We start from the raw sequence: 25,336 nt of genomic DNA on the forward strand, positions 1-25,336 counted from the left end.
GCTGTTTTATATGTTCTTTTTTAGATGAAATCTTAATTACTTCTGCATTTTTGAGAACACTAATTTGTACCTGCATTTCTAATGACCCGCCTGTAAGTAAATGCAGTAGGTATGAGACAGTGACTGATTCAGGTGGACTATTATCCAGTCCTTTAAATCTAGGTTCTTTACTGATCAGCACATATTAGCATAAGTGTGTACACAATCCCTAGGTATTTGGGCTTGTTCCTCATATTGGTGCCAGGGGTAGGAGTGACCCATTAAAATGTCAGAGGGAGGAGTGATGCATTGTGATGGCACAGCACAGAGGGTGTGTATGGGAAAAAGTATATGGTGAAAGACTCGCAAGTACAACTCACAATACACTTTGCCCTAGGTACGTATCAGTGCTGGAGGATCCTCTCCTCCTCTGCTTTCCAGCTGATGTTTTTTATTACTTACTGCTTAATAACTGCTTATTATAGTAGGGTGTTTATAAAATGCGGGTTGTTGTAGATTTGTCTTTATTGCATGTGTTATACTTTTAGTTTGTGAATTTGGGAGGATATGAATCTAGCAGTGTATCATTTTCCTAGCAGCTGTTTAGCTGTGTCACGTTTTCAAGCATTTTATTATTATTATTCTATTATCTTTTTGGCTTATCAATATTATTCCATATTTCCTTTTGTTAGACTACCGTGGCGCTTGTCCGCATTTAAACCCCGTTGTATATTGCACATTTATTGGCCGTTATTAGCATTTTCGGTATGATGATTGGATTCCGTTGATTGGTGGGGTTCCAAGAGAGCTTTGCCGGTATGGTATATACACTGTATACAGCAGGATACACAAGAGCAGTGTTGCCTAATGTGTGATGTAAGGCTCCTTTTCCAAGATACTGTACGGCGCAGGAGGTGATCACAGAAGCGTATGGCAAAGAATAATGACAATGTAGAAGAATTCTGCTTGTGACTTCTGTGCATTCAAATGGAAATAATTAGAGCATAATATACTTATTGGGATATTCAGAATCTTTAACGAGCCTCTTCAGCTGCACTGCAAGCTTTCAAGGCTTCTGCAGTTTTAGGAGATCATGTTCATTCAGCTAAGCATAACTGCTGGGAGCTGGTAATGTATGTCTTGTCAAAATTCAGCCCTGATGCTGATTTGTCAGGGGCTGACTCGGGGTTTGCTCACAGTAGCATATAACACGGCCGAGTGCTATGGATGTTTTATAGGATACCGCTCTGAGCAGTATTATACTATGGGGCAGTGCCGACCAGCGCTTTCTTTCTTATGCCGATTTGGCATAAGAAAACATTCGCAGCACGCAGCGGGTGTATCCGATAATCGAACCATGCGCACCCATACACATCTATGGGTGCATGTGAAACATCGGACTGCGCTTGGATGTCAACCGAGTGCAGTCTGATCTATGCTGACACTGACGATGGAGAACATGGAGAAATTAAGTTCTTTGTCTTCTGCGTACCTGTGCTGCCATTCTGTCGTGTGAGCGAATCGAATCACGATAACTGAAACTCTGACAGTGTCATTTGCATAATTAATCAGATTCTCCCAAATGACAGAACAAACGGCTGTGTGACCGCAGCCCCAAGACCAGTTTATGTCCATATCACATGTGCTGGGTAACTGGCCACCTAAAATACTATGAGGTCAATGCACATTTATGTATTGAGTAGCCAGTGGCCCAATTCATGTTAACCAATTACTTGCCAAATTAGAAATATTCACTTTACGGATTTTTCAGAAAAGGGCGTCCCAATATTCAAAATATAAAATCATCTTTGAAGCTGAGATCATGCTATGCAAACTAGTGGTTGACTAGTCAGGGGATGTGCATTGATTTCCCCAGACTAATGCTTACATGATGAAATGGAGGATTCGTCCTCTGAAATTGCCCCCGCCCTCCGCTTCCGACTAGTCAAGTACTAATTTTTCAACTTCAAAGTCAATTTTGTATTAATTTAGCAGTGAATAAGATACATAAAGTGACTTGTTAAAATACAGGATTAGCGTCTTATAAGTAATAGAGCTTGTGTCTGAGCTGTGACAGTGGCTTTATATTATAGGCTAGCTGTACGTAATTAGGGACTTGATCTGTTCAGTACACTAAGAAAAATAATTTAAACAATGCTGAGAATAGGTAACAAAAATTTTGCACCACTTTAAATCCAATACCCCCGGAAGAAGGCACGTGGCCGAAACGCGCGTTGGGGTGGGTGGCATTGTGGTCCCTCAGGTAATCATATCCTCTATTACTATTATGGGTCATGCTCTATTGTTACTTATAGGTTATTTCTTGGCAACCTTGTGATGAGGCTTTATGGTGCTCCTGCATCCTTTACATTTGGTATATATATATTTATATCCCTATGAATTTTTTTGCACAATGCACTGGCACTTTTTGAGGTGACTATCTGTTTACTAAATGTTAACTATTGTTTGCCTGTTGGGTACTGCTTTGCCATCATTTTTGGTGAGTCGTTTGTCATCTCCCTATCTTACTATCTGTTACGTTATTTTTGAGTTAATAAAATTGTTACTTTTATACTAATTTGGTTCTTTTGGTGCTCTTGTTCCTTATTGGTTGTCCAATATGTGTGCACTGAACCTTTTTTGCTACATCTTGGCACTTTATGATTTGCTGTTAGAGTGCTTATGTTGTCTGGTTTATATGATTTAATTCCATTACTGCCTGGTCTGCCACCAGTTTATACATCCTGCAGTAGTGATGTCATCATGACACAGTGACAACTGCAGCCAATCAGTGGCTGATATGCATTACTGCAGTCAATCAGTGGCTGATATGCATTACTGCAGCCAATCAGTGGCTGATATGCATTACTGCAGCCAGTGATTGGCTGGGAAGTCAGTTCTTGTGCATCAAGAGGGATCAGAAAGTATAGCCCATGGGGTAGGTAACTAGAGACATGTATGAATGGGAGTAGCGGGGGGGGGGGGGGATTCACTTTTTCTGTTTATCCATTCTATGAAAAAAATAAAATTGTGGATAACCTCCTTTTTGGCAGACGATTATGTTTGGACATTATTGGAATCTAATAAAAAGAGGAAAAAATCCTAATATCTGCCGGATAATTTCTTGGCTATATCATCGTCCACTTGTCAATCCTCATTTGTGAGCCCTGTTAATACAATTGATTCCTTTCAGCTGAAGGTCATGGTAACTCTGCTTATTGCTCCACTTCATATAGGAATGCTTTTTTATTATCACTTCCTCTTATGAAGCTGTGGCCGTGCCTTGTGGTTGTGTGACTTACGAGAACAGCTCTAGGAATTGCAGCCCATGTGATCGCTATTTATCAGTGTGCGGCTGAAACTTATAGTTTGCGTAATGTGTGCCATTGCCAATATTTCTTGGTGTATCCTGTTTTCACCAGTGACTTTTTCCTGCTCATTCTCCACTGTTTGTTTTTTATCAGAAACTTAAAGCTATGGAAAAACCAGATGCAGGTTCAATGGAGAACGTCCAGCAGTCAGCCTGTGAGGAGGTGAGCACAAATCTACAAATCTATACTCACAGTGTTTAATTCCATACATTTGCAATTTATGTCTTTATCTTTGTGCAAAAAACACCCAGCACAGGGACGTGATATATGTCACCATGTCACAAAAACACTTCCCATTTTTCATGAAATATGTATGAGCTATCAGTAAATGACACAATCAGTTAAAGGGGTTTTCCACTTTCATGTACAGTATATCACAAAAGTGAGTACAACCCTCACATTTTTGTAAATATTTTATTACATCTTTTCATCAGCCAACACTGAAGATCTGACACTTTGATATAATGAAATGTAGTCAGTGTACGGCTTATTTAACAGTGAAAATTTGGTGTGCCGCCTAAATAACTCCCCCACAGCCATTAATGTCTAAATAGCTATTTTTCACCACCTGGTGTCATGTGACTCATTAGTGTTGCAAGGTTTCAGTTGTGAATGGGGAGCAGGGTGGAAAATTTGGTGACATCGCTCTCACACTTTCTCATACTGGTCACTGGAAGCAGGGGCGCCGTTATCATGGGGCAAGTTGAGCCCTTTGCTTCAGGCGGTAGTCGTCACTGAAAGACAGGGGGCGGCAGAGCGGCGGTCAGAGCACCTGGTGCCGATTCTCCATAATCCCTGACATTTGCTGTCACTAGTGCAGTGCGTGCGCCGCTGCTCACAACCCACGGTGTGCAATATCAGCTGGTCATCCCTGCACCCGCAGAGCAGCACACCACATATTGGCTGCTCTGTGCAAACAGGACCTGTGATGAGGTCACAGGAGGGGAGGAGTCAGGGGTGACATGATCGGGACCTCCATGGATTGCAGGACTCTGCTGTGCTGGTTGCCATGGTAAGTGTGTGTATGAGGTGTATGGAGCGGAGCTGAATGTGTACGAGGTGTATGGAGCGGAGCCGTGTGTGTATCAGGTGTACAGAGCAGAGCTGGGTGTGTATCAGGTGTATGGAGCAGAGCCGGGTGTGTATGAGGTGTATGGAGCGGAGCAGTGTGTGTATGAGGTGTATGGAGCGGAGCCGTGTGTGTATGAAGTGTTTGGAGCAGAGCCGGGTGTGTATGAGGTATATGGAGCAGAGCCGTGTGTGTATGAGCTGTACGGAGCGGAGTCTTGTGTGTATGAGGTGTACGGAGCAGAGCCTGGTGTGTATAAGGTGTATGGAGCAGAGCCGGGTGTGTATGAGGTGTATGGCAGTACAAGAGATGTGGTGCACTCCGCATGGAAAAAAGGTGCAGGCTGAACACAAAGTCACAGTGTCTATAGAAAAAACAGCCGCACACTCAAGACTTGCAGGTTTTTACGTGAAAGTTGTATTTTTTATTATTAGTACAGGCATCACCAAATGCATATTAGTCCTGTAGCACTGAGTCCATCACACTGGTGATGCAGTACTGCATCACCAGTGTGACGGACTCGGTGCTACAGGACCCTTGCAGACTTCGCCTACTCCAGACTGCTTCTGCACCTTTTCTACCCTCCATTAGAAGTGTGGTTTTGACAAAGACCAGCCTTGGTCGAAACGTTAACCATAATTTAAAGTATCCATGATTTTCTCTGAACACTAATAAGCATTTGGTGATGCCTGTACTAATAATAAAAAATACAACTTTCACGTAAAAACCTGCAAGTCTTGAGTGTGCGGCTGTTTTTTCTATAGACACTATGAGGTGTATGGAGCAGAGCCGGGTGTGTGCGAGGTGTATGGAGTGGAGCTGTGTGTGTATGAGGTGTATGGAGCGGAGCAAGGTGTGTATGAGGTATATGGAGCAGAGCCGGGTGTGTGCGAGGTGTATGGAGTGGAGCTGTGTGTGCAAGGTGTATGGAGCACAGCCGCGTGTGTAGGAGTAACTATGTGTGACCATTATACAGTATGGAGCATTATGTGTGGCCATTATACAGTATGGAGCATCATGTGTGGCCATAATACAGTATGGAGCACTATGTGTGGCCATTATACAGTATGGAGCACTGTGAGGCCATTATACAGTATTGAGCATAATGGGTGGCTATTATACAGTATGGAGCATCATGTGTGACCATTATACAGTATGGAGCATCCTGTGTGACCATTATACAGTATGGAGCATCATATGTGGCCATTATACAGCATGGAGCACTGTGTGGCCATTATACAGTATGGTGCATCATGTGTGGCCATTATACAGTATGGAGCACTGTGTTGCCATTATACAGTATGGAGCATCATGTGTGGCCATTATACAGTATGGAGCATCATGTGTCGCCATTATACAGTATGGAGCACTGTGTGGCCATTATACAGTATGGAGCATCATGTGTGACCATTATACAGTATGGAGCATCATGTGTGGCCATTATAGGTATTAATTAAGGTTGAAGGAAGACTATAAGTCCATCTAGTGCAACCCATAGCCTAACCTAACATGCCCTAACATGTTGATCCAGAGGAAGGCAAAAAAAACCCATGTGGCAAAGAGTAAGCTCCACATTGGGGAAAAAAATTCCTTCCCGACTCCACATACGGCAATCAGACTAGTTCCCTGGATCAACGCCCTATCAAGGAATCTAGTGTATATACCCTGTAACATTATACTTTTCCAGAAAGGTATCCAGTCCCGTCTTAAATTTAAGTAATGAATCACTCATTACAACATCATACGGCAGAGAGTTCCATAGTCTCACTGCTCTTACAGTAAAGAATCCACGTCTGTTATTATGCTTAAACCTTTTTTCCTCCAAATGCAGAGGATGCCCCCTTGTCCCTGTTTCAGGTCTATGATTAAAAAGATCATCAGAAAGGTCTTTGTACTTTCCCCTCATATATTTATACATTAAAATAAGATCACCCCATAGTCTTCGTTTTTCCAAACTAAATAGCCCCAAGTGTAATAACCTATCTTGGTATTGCAGACCCCCCCAGTCCTCTAATAACCTTGGTCGCTCTTCTCTGCACCCGCTCTAGTTCAGCTATGTCTTTCTTATACACTGGAGACCAGAACTGTGCACAGTATTCTAAGTGTGGTCGAACTAGTGACTTGTATAGAGGTAAAATTATGTTCCCCTCATGTGCATCTATGCCTCTTTTAATGCATCCCATTATTTTATTTGCCTTTGTAGCAGCTGCCTGACACTGGCCACTGAATATGAGTTTGTCATCCACCCATACACCCAGGTCTTTTTCATTGACGGTTTTGCCCACAGTTTTAGAATTAAGCACATAATTATACATCTTATTACTTCTACCCAAGTGCATGACCTTACATTTATCCCCATTAAAGCTCATTTGCCATTTATCAGCCCAAGCTTCTAGTTTACATAAATCATCCTGTAATATAAAATTGTCCTCCTCTGTATTGATTACCCTGCAGAGTTTAGTGTCATCTGCAAATATTGAAATTCTACTCTGAATGCCCTCTACAAGGTCATTAATAAATATGTTAAAAAGAAGAGGGCCCAATACTGACACCTGCGGTACCCCACTGCTAACCGCTACCCAGTCCGAGTGTGCTCCATGTGCTGGTTTCCTATCCCTGAGCCAGCTCTCAACCCACTTACACATATTTTCCCCTATCCCCATTATTCTCATTTTATGTATCAACCTTTTGTGTGGCACCGTATCAAAAGCTTTTGAAAAGTCCATATACACTACATCCACTGGGTTCCCTTGGTCCTATCCGGAACTTACCTCTTCATAGAAACTGATCAAATTAGTCTGACATGAACGGTCCCTAGTAAACAGTAATACAGTATGGAGAACTGTGTGGCCATTATACAGTATGGAGCATCATGTGTGGCTATTATACAGTATGGAGAACTGTGTGGCCATTATACAGTATGCAGCATCATGTGTGGCCATTATACAGTATGGAGCACTCTGTGGCCATTATACAGTATGGAGCATCATGTGTGACCATTATACAGTATGGAGCATTATGTTTGCCCATTATACAGTATGGAGCATCATGTGTGGCCATTATACAGTATGGAGCACTGTGTGACCATTATACAGTATGGAGCATCATGTGCGGCCATTATACAGTATGGAGCACTGTGTGGCCATTATACAGTATGGAGCAATATATGGGGCTCATTATACTGTATGGAGCAATATATGGGGCTCATTATTCTGTAATGAGAACTGTGGTGCCCAGAATACTGTATGGAGGACTATACTGTCTGATTTATGACCTATTGTAGAATGTACAATAGTTATCAGTCATGTAATGTATGGGGGGACTGTATATGAGATGGGAGCCCTATAGGGGAGCTGTACTGTATATGCGTTTAGGGGGGGGGAGCACCGTTTTGAAGTTCGCCTTATGAAACAGAGTGGCTAGGTTCACCCCTGACTGGAAGTTCAACATGGCATCTCATAGCAAAGAACTCAATGGGGATCTGCAAAAAAGAATTGTTACTCTATGTAATGATGGCCTAGGCTATAAGAAGATTGCCAACACCATAAAACTGAGCGGCAGCACGGTGGCCAAGACCATACAGCAATTTAATAAGTAATAATAATAATTTTATTTATATAGCACCAACATATTCCGAAGCGCTTTACAAATTATAGAGGGGACTTGTACAGACAGTAGACATTACAGCATGACAGAAATCACAGTTCAAAATAGATACAAAAGGAAGGAGGGCCCTGCTCGCAAGCTTACAAACTATGAGGAAAAGGGGAGACACGAGAGGTGGATGGTAGCAATTGCTTTAGTTATTCGGACCAGCCATAATGTAAGGCTCAGGTGTTCATGTAAAGCTGCATGAACCAGTTAACTGCCTAAGTATGTAGCAGTACAGACACAGAGGGCTATTAACTGCATAAAGTGTATGAGAACATGATGCGAGGAACCGGATTATATATATATATTTTTTTTTTTAATGGGCCACACAGGGATAGTTAGGTTAATGCGTAAAGGCAGTAGGCCAATCTGAATAAATGAGTTTTTAGGGCACGCGTAAAACTGTGGGGATTGGGGATTAATTGTATTAACCTAGGTTGTGCATTCCAAAGAATCGGCGCAGCACGTGGAAAGTTTTGGAGATGGGAGTGGGAGGTTCTGATTATTGAAGATGCTAACCTGAGGTCATCAGCGGAGCGGAGGGCACGGGTAGGGTGGTAAATTGAGACCAGAGAGGAGATGTAGGGTGGTGCTGAGCCATGGAGTGCTTTGTGGATGAGGGTAGTAGTTTTGTACTGCATTCTTGAGTGGATGAGTAACCAGTGTAATGACTGGCACAAGGTAGAGGCATCGGTGTAACGGTTGGTGAGGAATATGATCCTGCCTGCAGCATTCAGGACAGATTGGAGCGAGGAGAGTTTGGTAAGAGGGAGGCCGATTAGTAGAGAGTTTCAATAGTCCAGACGAGAATGAATAAGTCAAACAGTAAGAGTTTTTGCAGAGTCGAAAGTAAGAAAAGAGCGAATTCTAGAAATGTTTTTTGAGATGCAGATAAGAAGAGCGAGCCAGTGATCGGATGTGGGGGGTGAATGAAAGCTTGGAATCAAGTATGACCCCAAGGCAGTGGGCATGTTGCTTTGGAGTAATGGTGGAACCACACACGGAGATGACAATGTCAGGCAAAGGTAGGTTAATGGAGGGAGAAAACACGAGGAGTTCAGCTTTTGACAGGTTCAGTTTCAGATAGAGGGAGGACATGATGTTAGAGACAGCGGTAAGACAATCACTGGTGTTTTCTAAAAAGGTCGGCGTGATATCAGGAGAAGTGTATAATTGGGTGTCATCAGCATAGAGATGGTACTGGAAACCAAATCTAAGTAAGGTTCCACTCAAAACTGGCCTTGCCATGGTCAACTAAAGAAATTTAGTGCACGTGCTCAGCATCATACCTAGATGTTGTCTTTTCAAACTAGACATATGAGTAATGCCAGCAAAGACTTTGCTGAAGACAAGCAGACTAAAGACATAGATTACTGGAAACCTGTCCTGTGGTCTAATGAGACCAAGCAAGATAATCTTATTTGGTTCAGATGGTGTCAAGCGTGTGTGGCAGCAACCAGGTCAGGAGTACATGTCTTGCCTACAGTCAAGCATGGTGGTCAAAGTGTCATGGTTTGGGGCTGCATGAGTACTGCCAGCTGTGGGGAGCTACAGTTCATTGAGGGAACCATGAATGCCAACATGTACTGTGACATATTGAAGCAGAGCATAATCCCCTCTTTTTGTAAACTGTACCACAGGGTAGTATTCCAACATGGTAAAGACTCAAAACCTACCTACAAGACAACTACTGCCTTTTTAAACAAACTGAGGGTAAATGTGCTGTACTGGACAAGCATATCTTCAGACCTAAACCCTACTAAGTAGGGTTGAGCGACTTTTACTTTTTTAGGGTCGAGTCAGGTTTCGCGAAACCCGACTATCTCTAAAGTAGAGTCGAGTGAAATCGGCCGATTATGGCGAAAAGTCGGGGATCGACCGAAACACGAAACCCAATGCAAAGTCAATGGGATTTTTTTTTTCTCTCTCTCTCTTTCCTTCTCCCTCTCCCTCTCCCTCTCCGTCTCCCTCTCTCTCTCCCTCTCCCTCTCTCTCTCTCTCCCTCTCCTCCGTCCCTGAACAGAAAAGCTGGTGTTACACATTTCAAATCGCTGCAGCGCACAAACGACAAGATGACGATAGGCGTCCACGCCCCTAAGACCTATGTCATCACTTTGCCCACGCTCCTTCATTGGCTGAAAAAATGGCGCCAAGCGTGTCATATGAAACGCGACTTTGGCGCGAAAGTCGCGTACCGCATGGCCGACCCCACACAGGGATCGGGTCGGGTTTCATGAAACCCGACTTTGCCAAAAGTCGGCAACTTTTGAAAATGAACGATCCGTTTCGCTCAACCCTACTACTAAGCAATTGTGGGGCATCCTGAAATGGAAGGTGGAGGAGCGTAAGGTCTTAAACATCCACCAGCTCCGTGATGTTGTCATGGAGGAATGGAAGAGGATTCCAATGGCATCTTGTAAAACTCAAGTGAACTCCATGCCCGAGAGAATTAAGACAGTGCTTGAAAATAATGGTGGACACAAAAAGTAGTGATACTTAGGCACAATTTGGCCATTTTCACTTAGGGGTGTACTCACTTTTGTTGCCAGTGGTTTAGACATTAATAGCTGTGTGTTGAGCTATTTAGGGAGCACACCAAATTTACACTTATACAAGCTTTAAACTGACTACTTTACATTGTATCAAAGTGTCTTATCTTCAGTGTTTTCAAAGGAAAGATATGATGATAAAAAAAAAAAATTATGAGGGGTGTATAGCAATATAGCCTTGGAGTCCTTCAGGGAATGTGGCTTGTCAGTGCCTTGTAAGAAGCTGACACGTCTCATTTCCTGCCTGTCAGACACTGCTCTGTTTCTCTGAAGTGCAGAAGCATTGCAGAGTATCAGATTAGTAATCTATCACTATACAGGGACAACGTAAAAAGGTAATAAAAAATTATTGAAAAGTGTAAAAGTATAAAAAATCCCCCAATATAGAGCAAAAAAAGAAAAATATTAATTCAAGAAATGCATTTATTTATGTAAAAAAATGAACAAAAAAACTACACATATTTGGTGTGTCCTACGTCTTGAATGTACCGCTCTATAAATCTGTTCCTCTAGTTAACCCCTTTAGTGAACACCATAAAAAAAAACAGGCAACAAACACTGGTTTATCATACCACCGAAAAGTCAAATAAAACACGATCAAATAGATAAATGTAAATAAAAATGTTACCATTAAAAACGTCATCTTGTCCTGCAAAAAACGTAGTGGAAAAGTAAAAAAGTTATAGCTCTCAGAATAAAGTGATGCAAAAATAATTATTTTTTCTATAAAATTGTTTTTATTGTGCAAAACTGCCAAAACATAAAAAATATAAATAAGGTATTGCTGTATTCATACTGACCCAAAGAATAAAGCTGTCTTATCAATTTTACCATGTGTGAAATGGTATAAAAAAAGCAAAGAAAAAGCAATTCCTGTTTTTTGTTCATTCTACCTCTCAAAAATCAGAATAGAACGTGATCAAAAAATGTCATGTTCCCAAAAATAGTACCAATAAAAATGTCAACTCGTCCCGCAATAAACAAGCCCTCACATGACTTTGTCAGCCGAAATACAAAAAAATTATAGCTGTCTAAATATGGGTATGCAAAACCTAGTTTTTGCACTAAAAACCCTGTTAGTGTTATAAATCTAGTATCTCGCACCGACCTGAAGAATAAAGTTGTCTATTCCCTTATGCCTCATGAGGAATGGTGTAAAACATGAATAAAACCAATTCTGCACCTGTTATTGATTTTTTCATTCTGCCTCCCAAAGATCGCAGTAAGGTTCGGTGCACATTTATCCTGTACTCTACGCTGAGCTCTTACACTAGGGTTTTTGTGTAAATCTCTGAATAAGTGATTCAGACAGAACCCTCAGTTTCAAGGTGCGCAATACACGTCTAGATGAGTTCCCTGAGGCGTCTAGTTGCCAAAATGGTGTCACTTGTGGGGGGTTTCCATTGTTTAGGCACATCAGGGGCTTTCTAAACACGATATGGTGTCCGCTAATTATGCCAGCAAATTTTACATTCAAAAAGTAAAATGGATATCCTTCCCTTCTGAGCTCTGTCATGTACCCAAACAGTGGTTTTCCCCCACGTATGGGTATCAGTATTCTCAGAAGAAATTGAGGAACAAATTTTATGGCACATTTTCTCCTGTTACCCTTGTGAAAGTAAAAATTAGGTCTAAAGAAAAAGTTAATTGTTTATTTCTTCCTTCCACGTTCCATTAATTTGCGTGAAGCCCCTGAAGAGTTAATACGCTTCTTGAATGTGGTTTTGAACACTTTGATGGGTGCAGTTTTTAGAAAGGTGTCACTGTGGAAACACAGGGGTATGTCGGACGCCCTGGTTCGCTAGCCGAAACCGCATGGACCAGGGATCGTCCTGCCGAATGCCCAATCTCCCTTTAACAAGGGCATAACGCTACTCAGACAACACAGGGTGAGGGTAAAACGGTGTGGCAATGCTTTATTGAACCACAAGACAGGAAGATAACACATAGAACAGTCCCAGCAAAATACCCCAAGATGGTGCACATTACAGAGTCTCACCCTTCCACTGACTCACCAAGATAATGGTAGCTATTACTTCAGAGCTCCAAGGGTCAACTATCCCAAATGTAGAACTCATACAGAGAGGAGGTAATGACAAGTACGGCGCCCCAGGGTCCTGGTCATCGCAGTGGTATTGCTTTCCTCTCGGGGAGAGTGATGCTACGTTTGGAGGCAAAGAAGGATAACTGCATCCAGGTATCACAAACATGCAACACATTTCACACTCCAGACCACCAGGGGAGCTTCTGACCCTATTTATTAGGTCACTCCCCATATATATATAACTGGTAGTCTGTAGGGAAAGTTAGTTAGTTCCTGACCAGAGTCTGAGGAGGATGGAAGGTTAAAGGAGCTGTGCATGCCCTCAGAGCTGCAGCTCCCAGAAAGAGACATTGAAAGGCAGAATTGTATTGCAGCGATCGTTAAGGAAGTCAAAGCAAAGGAGAGGATACCAGAAGGGGACCAGCCCCGCTCATGCTGTCTCCTTCTGAGGCGCAACATCCCGGTAGCCAGAACACGGAGGGAGTAAGGACCTCTATGCCTTATTTCAGAGACCAGCAGGACAGCTAATTGCAGGTTACCTGTCCGCACCTACACCCAGGAGGCACGGTGACACACACAGAGCTGGGTTATCTAAGAGACCCTATAAACAGGCTCAAGTCACCAGTCATATGGGTTTTGTCCTATCCTATATGGGGGACAGAGAGAGCGAGACATCGCATCTGTGAGAGCCTTATGTGAAGCCATAGGTAAGGGACTACACCACTGCAGCGCAAGGGAAGGCTACTAATTTCCACCTGGACAAGGGAACTCTGGACTTGCCTCCAAACCGATTGGACTCTGCCTGCCCTGTGATCTGGTGCCCTGGACTATGGATTCTGAAGTCTTCAGTAAAGGTAAAGAGACTGCAACCTTGTGTCCTCGTTCTTCACTGCGCCATTCACCATACCACCATCTACACACCGGGAGGCCCTGGGGACATACTTCACTTGTGGGAAGGTATACCATCTAGCTGCCATAACATCACCCCAGCGGACCCCTTAAAGCAGCGTCGGTCACCCTGACAGAATACCACAGGTGGCATCACGAACATTCCCCTTAAAAACCTTTCCCTTTTACACGGACATCCCAGGGCCATGGACCGGGTCAGCCACCGCGACATCCCCTTGTGAACCGAAGGACCCGGTACCGAGTACCCCACTGCGCTCCACAAGCGTAGGAAGATGACAATCAATTCATGCACAAGGTCAGTTTAATGGAGGATCACAACCTGGCTTCTTTGAACATTTCCATGGAGCCAGGTAATCAACGAATCTCAGTCCTTGCTTTGTCCAAACTTATCAATGGTTAACTGAAGGTCACTGGAGCAGATCTGTATTCTTCCAACCGGGGCCGAAGTCCCCTAGGTTGTTTCCTTAGAATCATAGGTCCATGTCCCTCGTGATTGAACTATGATGTATTGGCAGCAGTCCTGTAAGGTCCCCTGGATGTTTGCATGGTTTGGCAGAATCTCTGGCTGTCTCTCTCTCTGAACACAGGCAGATCCTCCTTTTTATAGGTCACAACTTTTAATTTAGGCATTTCACTACAGGTTGGGGAAAGGTGGTAGGAAGTGATCCCTCACTGCTGGAGTGTTCAAACAACATGCATTGATTGTCCTTCATATTTTGAGCACGAATGGTTCATCAACATATTAACAAACATTCAAACAGTGTGCCTTTGTTTCACAAAGATAGTAGAACAATACTAGGCCTGCAATACAAGAACAGATGCAATAGCTAATCAGCATCCAGTCATAAAATGGCAGACATTAAACATTAAATCAATGACAATAAGGGTCATCAACAGTCATTCTACTGTACTAAGTCATCTGGTTAATTACGATACAATGCTGTGTCTTCACAGTTACTTTTGGGTATTTTTTGTCATATAGGCCCCTCAAAGTAACTTCAAATGTGAGGTTGTCCCCAAAAAATGGTTTTGTAAATTTTTTTGCAAACAGCAAAAAATATGTTTAAAAAATTGTGCTGATGTAAAGTAAACATGTGGGAAATGTTATTTATTAACTATTTTTTAGTTTAGAGTCACCCAGACCCAGATTTTGTGTTTTCCATGACAACTCATACTTTTATTAATCAAATGAGTTGCCAAATGAATTGAAAATCTAGTCCAGACATTGACAGGGTTAAAAAAAAAAGATTTTTATTTGAAATAATTTTTCCTTCAAACTTTGCTTTTGTGAAAGAATGCTTACAACATTGCAGACCTTTGGCATTCTAGCACTTAATTTGCTGAGGTAATCTGGAGAAATTTCACCCCATGCTTCCAGAACCCCCTCCCACAAGTTGGTTTGGCTTGATGGGAACTTTTTGCGTACCATACGGTCAAGCTGCTCCCACAAAAGCTCAATGGGGTTGAGATCTGGCGACTGCACTGTCCACTCCATTATAGATAGAATACCAGCTGCCTGCTTCTTCCCTAAATAGTTCTTGCATAATTTGGAGGTGTGCTTTGGGTCATTGTCCTGTTGTAGGATGAAATTGGCTCCAATCAAGCGCTGTCCACAGAGTATGGCATGGCGTTGCAAAATGGAGTGATAACCTTCCTTATTCAAAATCCCTTTACCTTGTACACTTTACCAGCACCAAAGCAACCCCAGACCATAACATTACTTCCACCATGCTTGACAGATGGCGTCAGGCACTCTTCCAGCATCTTTTCAGTTGTTCTTCTTCTCACAAATGGTCCTCTGTGTGATCCAAACACCTCAAACTTGGATTCGTCTGTCCATAACACTATTTTCCAATCTTCCTCTGTCCAATGTCTGTGTTCTTTTGCCCATATTAATCTTTTCCTTTTATTAGCCAGTCTCAGATATGGCTTTTTCTTTGCCACTCTACCCTGAAGGCCAGCATCCCAGAGTCACCTCTTCACTGTAGACGTTGACACTGGCGTTTTGCGTGTACTATTTAATGAAGCTCAATCGATGCTAGAGAAGACAGACGTGGCACTCACCCAAAGTATGCTGTATTCAATGTCCTTTATTGATCTTCATACACGAATGGACATATTGGTGGAGAGGCAGCAGGCAAACGAGGAGGTGCGGGGAGTGAAGGACGGACGACGGCCGTTTTGCAAAAATGCGCTTCTACGGGTCCAGTAGAACTGGAGCCACAGAAGCGTATTTGCGTGAAACGGCCATCACTCCCCGCACCTCCTCGTTTGCCTGCCGCCTCTCCACCAATATGTCCATTCGTGTATGAAGATCAATAAAGGACATTGAATACAGCATACTTTGGGTGAGTGCCACGTCTGTCTTCTTTATCATCGATTGTTCTCCTATTTTATGCTCTATGTTGAGCACCACCCATGAAATGCTTGGAACGCATGTGTTATAAAGGTCTTAATAAGAATCCTCTTGCACTAACTGAGCCTGCATATAAGAGGGCCCCTGGTGCCGTTCATTCCTGGCAGTGGAGGACCTGTGAGTCATCGATTTATCAAACTACAGACTCTAATGCAGGGGTCCCCAACTCCAGTCCTCAAGGCCCACCAACAGGTCATGTTTTCAGGATTTCCTTAGTCTTGCCCAGGTAATAATTGCATCACCTGTGCAATGCAAAGGAAATCCTGAAAACATGACCTGTTGGTGGGCCCTGAGGACTGGAGTTGGGGACCTCTGCTCTAATGTACTTGTCTTGTTGTTCAGTTGTGCAGCAGGGCCTCCCACTTCTCTTTCTACTCTGGATAGAGCCTGTTTGTGCTCTCCTCTGAAGGGAGTAGTACACACCATTGTAGGAAATCTTCAGTTCCTTGGCAACTACTCGCATGGAATAGCCTTCATTTCTAAGAACAAGAATAGACTGTTGAGTTTCACGTGAAAGTTCTTTTTTTCTGGCCATTTTGAGAGTTTAATGGAACCAACAAATGTAATGCTCCAGATTCTCAACTAGCTCAAAGGAAGGTCAGGTTTATAAGTTCTCTAATTGGCCAAACTGTTTTCAGCTGTGCTAACATACTTGCACAAGGGTTTTCAAGGGTATTCTAACCATCCATTAGCCTTCTTACAAAGTTAGCAAACACAAAGTACCATAAGAACACTGGAGAGATGGTTGTTGGAAATGGGCCTCTTTACACCTATGAAGATATTGCATTACAAACCAGACGTTTGCAGCTGGAATAGTCATTTACCACATTAACAATGTATAGAGTGTATTTCTGTTTAATGTTAGCTTCATTGGAAAAAACTGTGCTTTTCTTTAAAAAATAAGGACATTTCTAAGTGACCCTAAACTTTTGAACAGTAGTGTATTTCTCTGATTTAAGGGCATAAAAATTTAATTTTGAAAATTGCAAAATTTTCTACATTTTTGCCAAATTTCAGATTTTTTCACAATTTATATCAAAGAAATTTTACCACTATCATGAAGTACAATAATTCAAGAAAAAACAGTCTCAGAATCCACTGAAGCATTCCAAAGTTAATACCTCATAAAATGTTAGGAGTCGAGTTTCCTCTGCTGCACAGGGGGAATCTCGATCCGTGTCTGCTGCGGTCTCCCATTCTGCTTCGGCCGCAGTGGGCTCTGCTCAGCGGAGGCATCGCTCCCAGTGTCTCGCTGGGACTGATTCTGAGCAGAGGGTTACTGCTGCCTTTTCTGGCTCTCCTATTGTACCCTGCACTGATCTGCGGCGAGCGAGCTCCTTATTTGCACACACTGAGCATGTCCAGGGCAAGATCTCCCATTGGAGATCGAGGGTCACATGCTCAGGTACTGCAGCACATCCCATTGGTCCTCCTGGCAGGTCCTGAAAGGGCAAAACTTCTGTAGCCGCTTCCTGTGCTGCAACTATATAAACTGCGCATGACAGCACGGCCATGCGCTAGTATTGTCTTGATAATGTGTGTGTGCAGATGGATGTGTGTCGATGGATGAAAGCTCCTAAGTAGGGTTGAGCGAAACGGGTCGAACATTTTCAAAAGTCGCCGACTTTTGGCTAAGTCGGGTTTCATGAAACCCGATCCGACCCCTGTGCGGGGTCGGCCATGCGGTACGCGACTTTCGCGCCAAAGTCGCGTTTCAATGACGCGAAAAGCGCCATTTCTCAGCCAATGAAGGTAAACGCAGAGTGTGGGCAGCGTGATGACATAGGTCCTGGTCCCCACCATCTTAGAGAAGGGCATTGCAGTGATTGGCTTGCTGTCTGCGACGTCACAGGGGCTATAAAGAGGCGTTCCCGCCGACCGCCATCTTACTGCTGCTGATCTGAGCTTAGGGAGAGGTTGCTGCCGCTTTGTCAGAAGCAGGGATAGCGTTAGGCAGGGTCCATTAACCACAAAACCGCTTGTGCTGCAGCGATTTGCACTGTCCAACACCACCCTCGGTGTGCAGGGACAGTGGAAGTTTTTTTTTTTTTTTTTTCCCCCTCAGCGCTGTAGCTCATTGGGCTGCCCTAGAAGGCTCCCTGATAGCTGCATTGCTGTGTGTACGCCGCTGTGCAAACCAACTGCTTTTTTCAAAGCACAAATCCTCTTGTTCCTTCCTTTCTGCACAGCTATCTTTTTTGTTTGTCCACACTTTTTATTTCATTTGTGCATCAGTCCACTCCTTATTGCTGCCTGCCATACCTGGCTGAGATTACTGCAGGCAGGGAGATAGTAGCTGCCTGCCATACCTGGCTGAGATTACTGCAGGCAGGGAGATAGTAATTGTAGGACATTCCCTGTTTTTTTTTTTGTTTTTTTTTTGGTGGGAGATTAAGATTGGCAATTTGGCATTTCTGCTAGAGTGCCATCCCTGTGTGTGCCATCTCTCTCACATAGTGGGCCATAGAAAGCCTTTTCATTTTTCTGTATTTTTTTTTGTGGGGTGTATAAATTCTCCCTGATAAAAATACAGTGGGAGATTAATATTGGCCTTTGGGCTTGTGTGCCAGTCCTGAGTGTGCCATCTCTCTCACAAATAGTGGGCCATAGAAAGCCTATTTTATTTTTTTTGGGGTTTTATAAATTCTCCCTGAAAAAAAGGGAGATTAATATTGGCCTCTGGGCTTGTGTGCCAGTCCTGAGCGTGCCATCTGTGCCAGCCCTGAGCGTGCCATCTCTCTCACAAATAGTGGGCCATAGAAAGCCTATTTATTTTTTTTTTTGGTTTTATAAATTCTCCCTGAAAAAAAGGGAGATTAATATTGGCCTCTGGGCTTGTGTGCCAGTCCTGAGCGTGCCATCTGTGCCAGCCCTGAGCGTGCCATCTCTCTCACAAATAGTGGGCCATAGAAAGCCTATTTAATTTTTTTTTTTGTTTTATAAATTTTCCCTGAAAAAAGGGAGATTAATATTGGCCTCTGGGCTTGTGTGCCAGTCCTGAGCGTGCCATCTGTGCCAGCCCTGAGCGTGCCATCTCTCTCACAAATAGTGGGCCATAGAAAGCCTATTTAATTTTTTTTTTTGTTTTATAAATTTTCCCTGAAAAAAGGGAGATTAATATTGGCCTCTGGGCTTGTGTGCCAGTCCTGAGCGTGCCATCTGTGCCAGCCCTGAGCGTGCCATCTCTCTCACAAATAGTGGGCCATAGAAAGCCTATTTAATTTTTTTTTTTGTTTTATAAATTTTCCCTGAAAAAAGGGAGATTAATATTGGCCTCTGGGCTTGTGTGCCAGTCCTGAGCGTGCCATCTGTGCCAGCCCTGAGCGTGCCATCTCTCTCACAAATAGTGGGCCATAGAAAGCCTATTTAAATTTTTTTTTGGTTTTATAAATTCTCCCAGAAAAAAAGGGAGATTAATATTGGCCTCTGGGCTTCTGTGCCAGTCCTGAGCGTGCCATCTGTGCCAGTCCTGAGCGTCCCATCTCTCTCACAAATAGTGGGCCATAGAAAGCCTATTTTATTTTTTTTGGGGGTTTTATAAATTCTCCCTGAAAAAAAGGGAGATTAATATTGGCCTCTGGGCTTGTGTGCCAGTCCTGAGCGTGCCATCTGTGCCAGCCCTGAGCGTGCCATCTCTCTCACAAATAGTGGGCCATAGAAAGCCTATTTATTTTTTTTTTTTGTTTTATAAATTTTCCCTGAAAAAAGGGAGATTAATATTGGCCTCTGGGCTTGTGTGCCAGTTGTGAGCGTGCCATCTGTGCCAGTCCTGAGCGTGCCATCTCTCTCACAAATAGTGGGCCATAGAAAGCCTATTTAAATTTTTTTTTGGTTTTATAAATTCTCCCAGAAAAAAAGGGAGATTAATATTGGCCTCTGGGCTTCTGTGCCAGTCCTGAGCGTGCCATCTGTGCCAGTCCTGAGCGTCCCATCTCTCTCACAAATAGTGGGCCATAGAAAGCCTATTTATTTTTTTTTTTTGTTTTATAAATTTTCCCTGAAAAAAGGGAGATTAATATTGGCCTCTGGGCTTGTGTGCCAGTTGTGAGCGTGCCATCTGTGCCAGTCCTGAGCGTGCCATCTCTCTCACAAATAGTGGGCCATAGAAAGTCTATTTAAATTTTTTTTTGGTTTTATAAATTCTACCAGAAAAAAAGGGAGATTAATATTGGCCTCTGGGCTTCTGTGCCAGTCCTGAGCGTGCCATCTGTGCCAGTCCTGAGCGTCCCATCTCTCTCACAAATAGTGGGCCATAGAAAGCCTATTTTTTTTTTTTTTTGGGTTTTAGAAATTCTCCCTGGAAAAAAAAAGGGAGATTAATATTGCCCTTTGGGCTTGTGTGCCAGTACTAAGCGTTCCATCTCTCTCTCTCTCTCTCTCAGTCAGTGGGCCATAGAACGCCTATTTTTGGTTTTATTTGTTTTCTAAATTCTCCCTGAAAAAATCATTTTATTTTATTTGGTTTCTAAATTCTTCCTGATAAAATCACATTTTTTTTATTATTTTTTTTTCTAAAGTCTCCCTGAAAAAAAAAAAAAAAAACAGTGGGAGATTAATATTGGCCTTTCTGCTTGTGTGCCAGTCTTGACTCCTGGGTGCGTCATCTCTCAGTCAGTGGGCCATAGAACGCCTATTTTTGGTTTTATTTGTTTTCTAAATTCTCCCTGAAAAAATCATTTTATTTTATTTGGTTTCTAAATTCTTCCTGATAAAATCATATTTTTTTTATTATTTTTTTTTCTAAAGTCTCCCTGAAAAAAAAAAAAAAAAAAAAAAAAAAAAAAAAACAGTGGGAGATTAATATTGGCCTTTCTGCTTGTGTGCCAGTCTTGACTCCTGGGTGTGCCATCTCTCTCTCTCTCTCTCTCTCTCTCTCCAATTGTGGTCCATAGAAAGCCTACATTTTTTTTCCTTGATTTGGGTTCCAAAATCTACCAGAGAAAATAACTCCATCAATCATTGGTAGAAAAATATTGGCCTCTGGGCTTGTGTGCCACTCCTGATTCCTGTGTGCGTCATCTCTCACTCAGTGGCCCATAGAAAGCATATAGTTTGTTACATTTGTTTTCTAAATTCTCCCTGCAAAAATCTTTTTTTTTTTTTTGGGGGGGTTTCTAAAGTGTTCCTGAAAAAAAAAAAAATAAAAAAAAAATAATAGTGTGACATTAATATTAACATTTGTGCTTCAGTGACAGTCCTGCGTGTGGGGCATCTCTCTAATTTGCAGCCACCAAAAAAAGAGTGTGTAACATTGGGCCTGATTTTCGCTGTGGTCTCACCAACCTGTAAAGGGGTAGCTAAATCATACTGAAGTTATAGCTCACCGTGTAAGTTGTGTGACTGCAACAAATAACGTTAGTTTGGTTACGTTTTTAAAACAATGAGGAAGTCTAGTGGAAGAGGTCGTGGCCGGGGGCGTTCATTGTCAGCTGGTAATGAGGGTAGTGGTAGTGGTGGAGCATCAGGTGGTCGTGGGGGAAAAAATATTGCACCTAAGTCTGGAGCTGTGGAGCCAGGTTCGTCGTCCGGCTACACAAGGCCTCGAACGCTCCCTTTTCTGGGATTAGGAAAACCGCTTTTAAAGCCGGAGCAGCAAGAGCAAGTTTTGGCTTATCTTGCTGACTCAGCCTCTAGCTCTTTTGCCTCATCTCGTGAAACTGGTAAAAGTAAAAGCAGCGCGTCGTTAGTGGATGTTCACGGTCAGGGACAAGTCACTTCCTTGTCCTCTTCAGCAAAAACAACAACAGAGAAGAATGCAGCAGGCGACACAACGGGTTACTCCATGGAGCTCTTTACACATACCGTCCCTGGCTTAGAAAGTGAAGCAGTTAACAGTCCATGCCCATTACAAATTGAATCTGACATGGAGTGCACTGACGCACAGCCACAGCCAGACTACTATGCTGGTCCTTTGACTCAGACCACAACATTGCCCTCGCAGGGTGCTGATCAAGAATCAGACCCTGATGAGACTATGTTGCCCCATCACGAACGCTATACCACCGAACGACACGGTGACACAGACGAAGTTGCGCAGGAGGTACAAGAAGAGTTATTAGATGACCCAGTTCTTGACCCCGATTGGCAGCCATTGGGGGAACAGGGTGCAGGCGGCAGCAGTTCTGAAGCAGAGGAGGAGGAGGGGCCGCAGCAGGCATCAACATCGCCACAGGTTCCATCTGCCGGGCCCGTATCTTGCCCAAAACGCGTGGCAAAGCCAAAACCTGGTGGAGGACAGCGTGGCCATCCGGTTAAAGCTCAGTCTGCAATGCCTGAAAAGGTATCCGATGCTAGAAAGAGTGCAGTCTGGCATTTTTTTAAACAACATCCAATTGATCAGCGCAAAGTCATCTGTCAAAAATGTTCTACTTCCTTAAGCAGAGGTCAGAATCTGAAAAGTCTCAATACTAGTTGCATGCATAGACATTTAACCACCATGCATTTGAAAGCTTGGACTAACTACCAAACGTCCCTTAAGGTTGTTGCACCCTCGGCCAATGAAGCTAGTCATCAACGCAACATCCCTTCCGGCAGTGTAGGACCACCATTTAGCGCACCACCTGCTGTATCTGTGCAGGTATCTTTGCCAGGCCAAAGCAGTCAGGGTCAGGGAATCACCAGTTTCGTAGTAGGAAACACTGCATCTAGGGCACCGGCGGCAACAATACCATCTCCCACCGTCTCTCAGTCTGCCATGTCCACCGGCACCCCCGCTAGTTCCACGATCTCCAGCTCTCCAGTCCAGCTCACCCTACATGAGACTATGGTTAGAAAAAGGAAATACTTAGCCTCGCATCCGCGTACACAGGGTTTGAACGCCCACATAGCTAGACTAATCTCGTTAGAGATGATGCCCTACCGGTTAGTTGAAAGCGAAGCTTTCAAAGACCTGATGGACTACGCTGTACCACGCTACGAGCTACCCAGTCGACACTTTTTTTCCAGAAAAGCCATCCCAGCCCTCCACCAGCATGTTAAAGAGCGCATCGTCCATGCACTCAGGCAATCTGTGAGCACAAAGGTGCACCTGACAACAGATGCATGGACCAGTAGGCATGGCCAGGGACGTTACGTGTCCATCACGGCACACTGGGTAAATGTGGTGGATTCAGGGTCCACAGGGGACAGCAAGTTTGGGACAGTTCTGCCTAGCCCACGGTCTAGTAAACAGTTGTCTGTAGCCGTTCGCACCCCCTCCTCCTCCTCCTCCTCGTCCTCCTGCAGAAGCAAGAGCTCGTCCACAGACCGCAGTCGCACAAACACTCCATCCGCACCTGCCACTGTTGCACACCAGGTCTCCCATTATGGGGCAGCTACTGGCATACGTCAGCAGGCTGTATTGGCTATGAAGTGTTTGGGCGACAATAGACACACCGCGGAAGTTCTGTCCGAGTTCTTGCAGCAAGAAACGCAGTCGTGGCTGGGCACTGTAGATCTTGAGGCAGGCAAGGTAGTGAGTGATAACGGAAGGAATTTCATGGCTGCCATCTCCCTTTCCCAACTGAAACACATTCCTTGCCTGGCTCACACCTTAAACCTGGTGGTGCAGTGCTTCCTGAAAAGTTATCCGGGGTTATCCGACCTGCTCCTCAAAGTGCGTGGACTTTGCGCACATATCCGCCGTTCGCCTGTACACTCCAGCCGTATGCAGACCTATCAGCGTTCTTTGAACCTTCCCCAGCATCGCCTAATCATAGACGTTGCAACAAGGTGGAACTCAACACTGCACATGCTTCAGAGACTGTGCGAACAGAGGCGGGCTGTTATGTTTTTGTGGGAGGATACACATACACGGGCAGGCAGTAGGATGGCAGACATGGAGTTGTCAGGTGTGCAGTGGTCGAAGATTCAAGACATGTGTCAAGTCCTTCAGTGTTTTGAGGAATGCACACGGCTGGTTAGTGCAGACAACGCCATAATAAGCATGAGCATCCCCCTAATGCGTCTGCTGATGCAAAGTTTGACGCACATAAAGGATCAGGCGTCTGCACCAGAGGAAGAGGAAAGCCTTGATGACAGTCAGCGATTGTCTGGTCAGGGCAGTGTACATGACGAGGTACCGGGCGAAGAGGAGGTGGAGGATGAGGAGGATGATGGGGATGAGTATATTTTTAATGAGGAAGCTTTCCCGGGGGCACGGGAAATTGGTGGCGTGGCAAGGCCGGGTTCTGGTTTTTTGAGGGACACAAGTGACGTAGATTTGCCTGCAACTGCCCCTCAACCAAGCACAACCGCAGATTTGACAACGGGAACTTTGGCCCACATGGCGGATTATGCCTTGCGTATCCTCAAAAGGGACACACGCATTACAAAAATGATGAACGATGACGATTACTGGTTGGCCTGCCTCCTTGATCCTCGCTATAAAGGCAAATTGCAAAATATTATGCCACATGAGAACTTGGAACTAATATTAGCAACAAAACAATCAACTCTTGTTGACCGTTTGCTTCTGGCATTCCCTGCACACAGCGCCCGTGATCGTTCTCACACGAGCTCCAGGGGCCAGCAGACCAGAGGTGTTAGAGGGGCAGAAATCAGAAGTGGCGTTGGCCAGAGGGGTTTTCTGACCAGGTTGTGGAGTGATTTTTCTATGACCGCAGACAGGACAGGTACTGCAGCATCAATTCAAAGTGACAGGAGACAACATTTGTCCAGTATGGTTACAAACTATTTTTCATCCCTTATCGACGTTCTCCCTCAACCGTCATTCCCATTTGATTACTGGGCATCCAAATTAGACACCTGGCCAGAATTGGCAGAATATGCATTGCAGGAGCTTGCTTGCCCGGCAGCTAGTGTCCTATCAGAAAGAGTATTCAGTGCTGCAGGTTCAATACTAACAGAAAAAAGGACTCGTCTGGCTACCCAAAATGTAGATGATCTAACCTTCATTAAAATGAACCACAACTGGATTTCAAAATCTTTTGCCCCACCCTGCCCGGCTGACACCTAGCTTTCCTATGAAAAGGTCTTGCCTGTGGACTATTCTGAATGACTTTTCCAATCTCGTAATTTTCTTCACCTGATTGTCCAGCATACGACATGTTTCCACCTCACGAAATGGCCAAACTCCCCACACGGGGCCGTGCTATCGCCACTTTGCGCTTGGACCCTTGAGAGTGCTGTTTGTCTGAAGAGGTGGGTGTGGCCGCTTTTGGTCGACGGCACTGCCACTGGGTCCCTCATAGTACAATAAAGTGTCTCTGGCGGTGGTGGTGCGCACCCAACGTCAGACACACCGTTGTAATATGAGGGGCCCTGTGCCTGTAACGCCGGCCACAAGACAGTTCCCCCCCCCAGCTCAAACAGTGCTCTACCACTAGCAAAATTATCTCTCACAGCTTC

The 25,336-nt window shown here is 44.0% G+C and overlaps 1 protein-coding gene across 1 annotated transcript in view; it reads left to right on the top strand.

Moving 5' to 3' along the window:
- Positions 1-287: 287 nt before the first annotated feature.
- HK3 (hexokinase 3) overlaps positions 288-25,336 on the top strand; it is a 156,545-nt gene continuing 131,496 nt past the window's right edge. The window contains exons 1-2 of the mRNA XM_069764182.1: positions 288-376; positions 3,444-3,512. Of these exons, the coding sequence (XP_069620283.1) occupies positions 3,456-3,512 (57 nt within the window). The 5' untranslated portion in view covers positions 288-376; positions 3,444-3,455. The remainder of the gene's footprint in view (positions 377-3,443; positions 3,513-25,336) is intronic.

The sequence above is a fragment of the Ranitomeya imitator genome, chromosome 4 (genome assembly GCF_032444005.1).
Source record: "Ranitomeya imitator isolate aRanImi1 chromosome 4, aRanImi1.pri, whole genome shotgun sequence".
In the NCBI taxonomy this organism is placed as follows: Eukaryota; Metazoa; Chordata; class Amphibia; order Anura; family Dendrobatidae; genus Ranitomeya; species Ranitomeya imitator.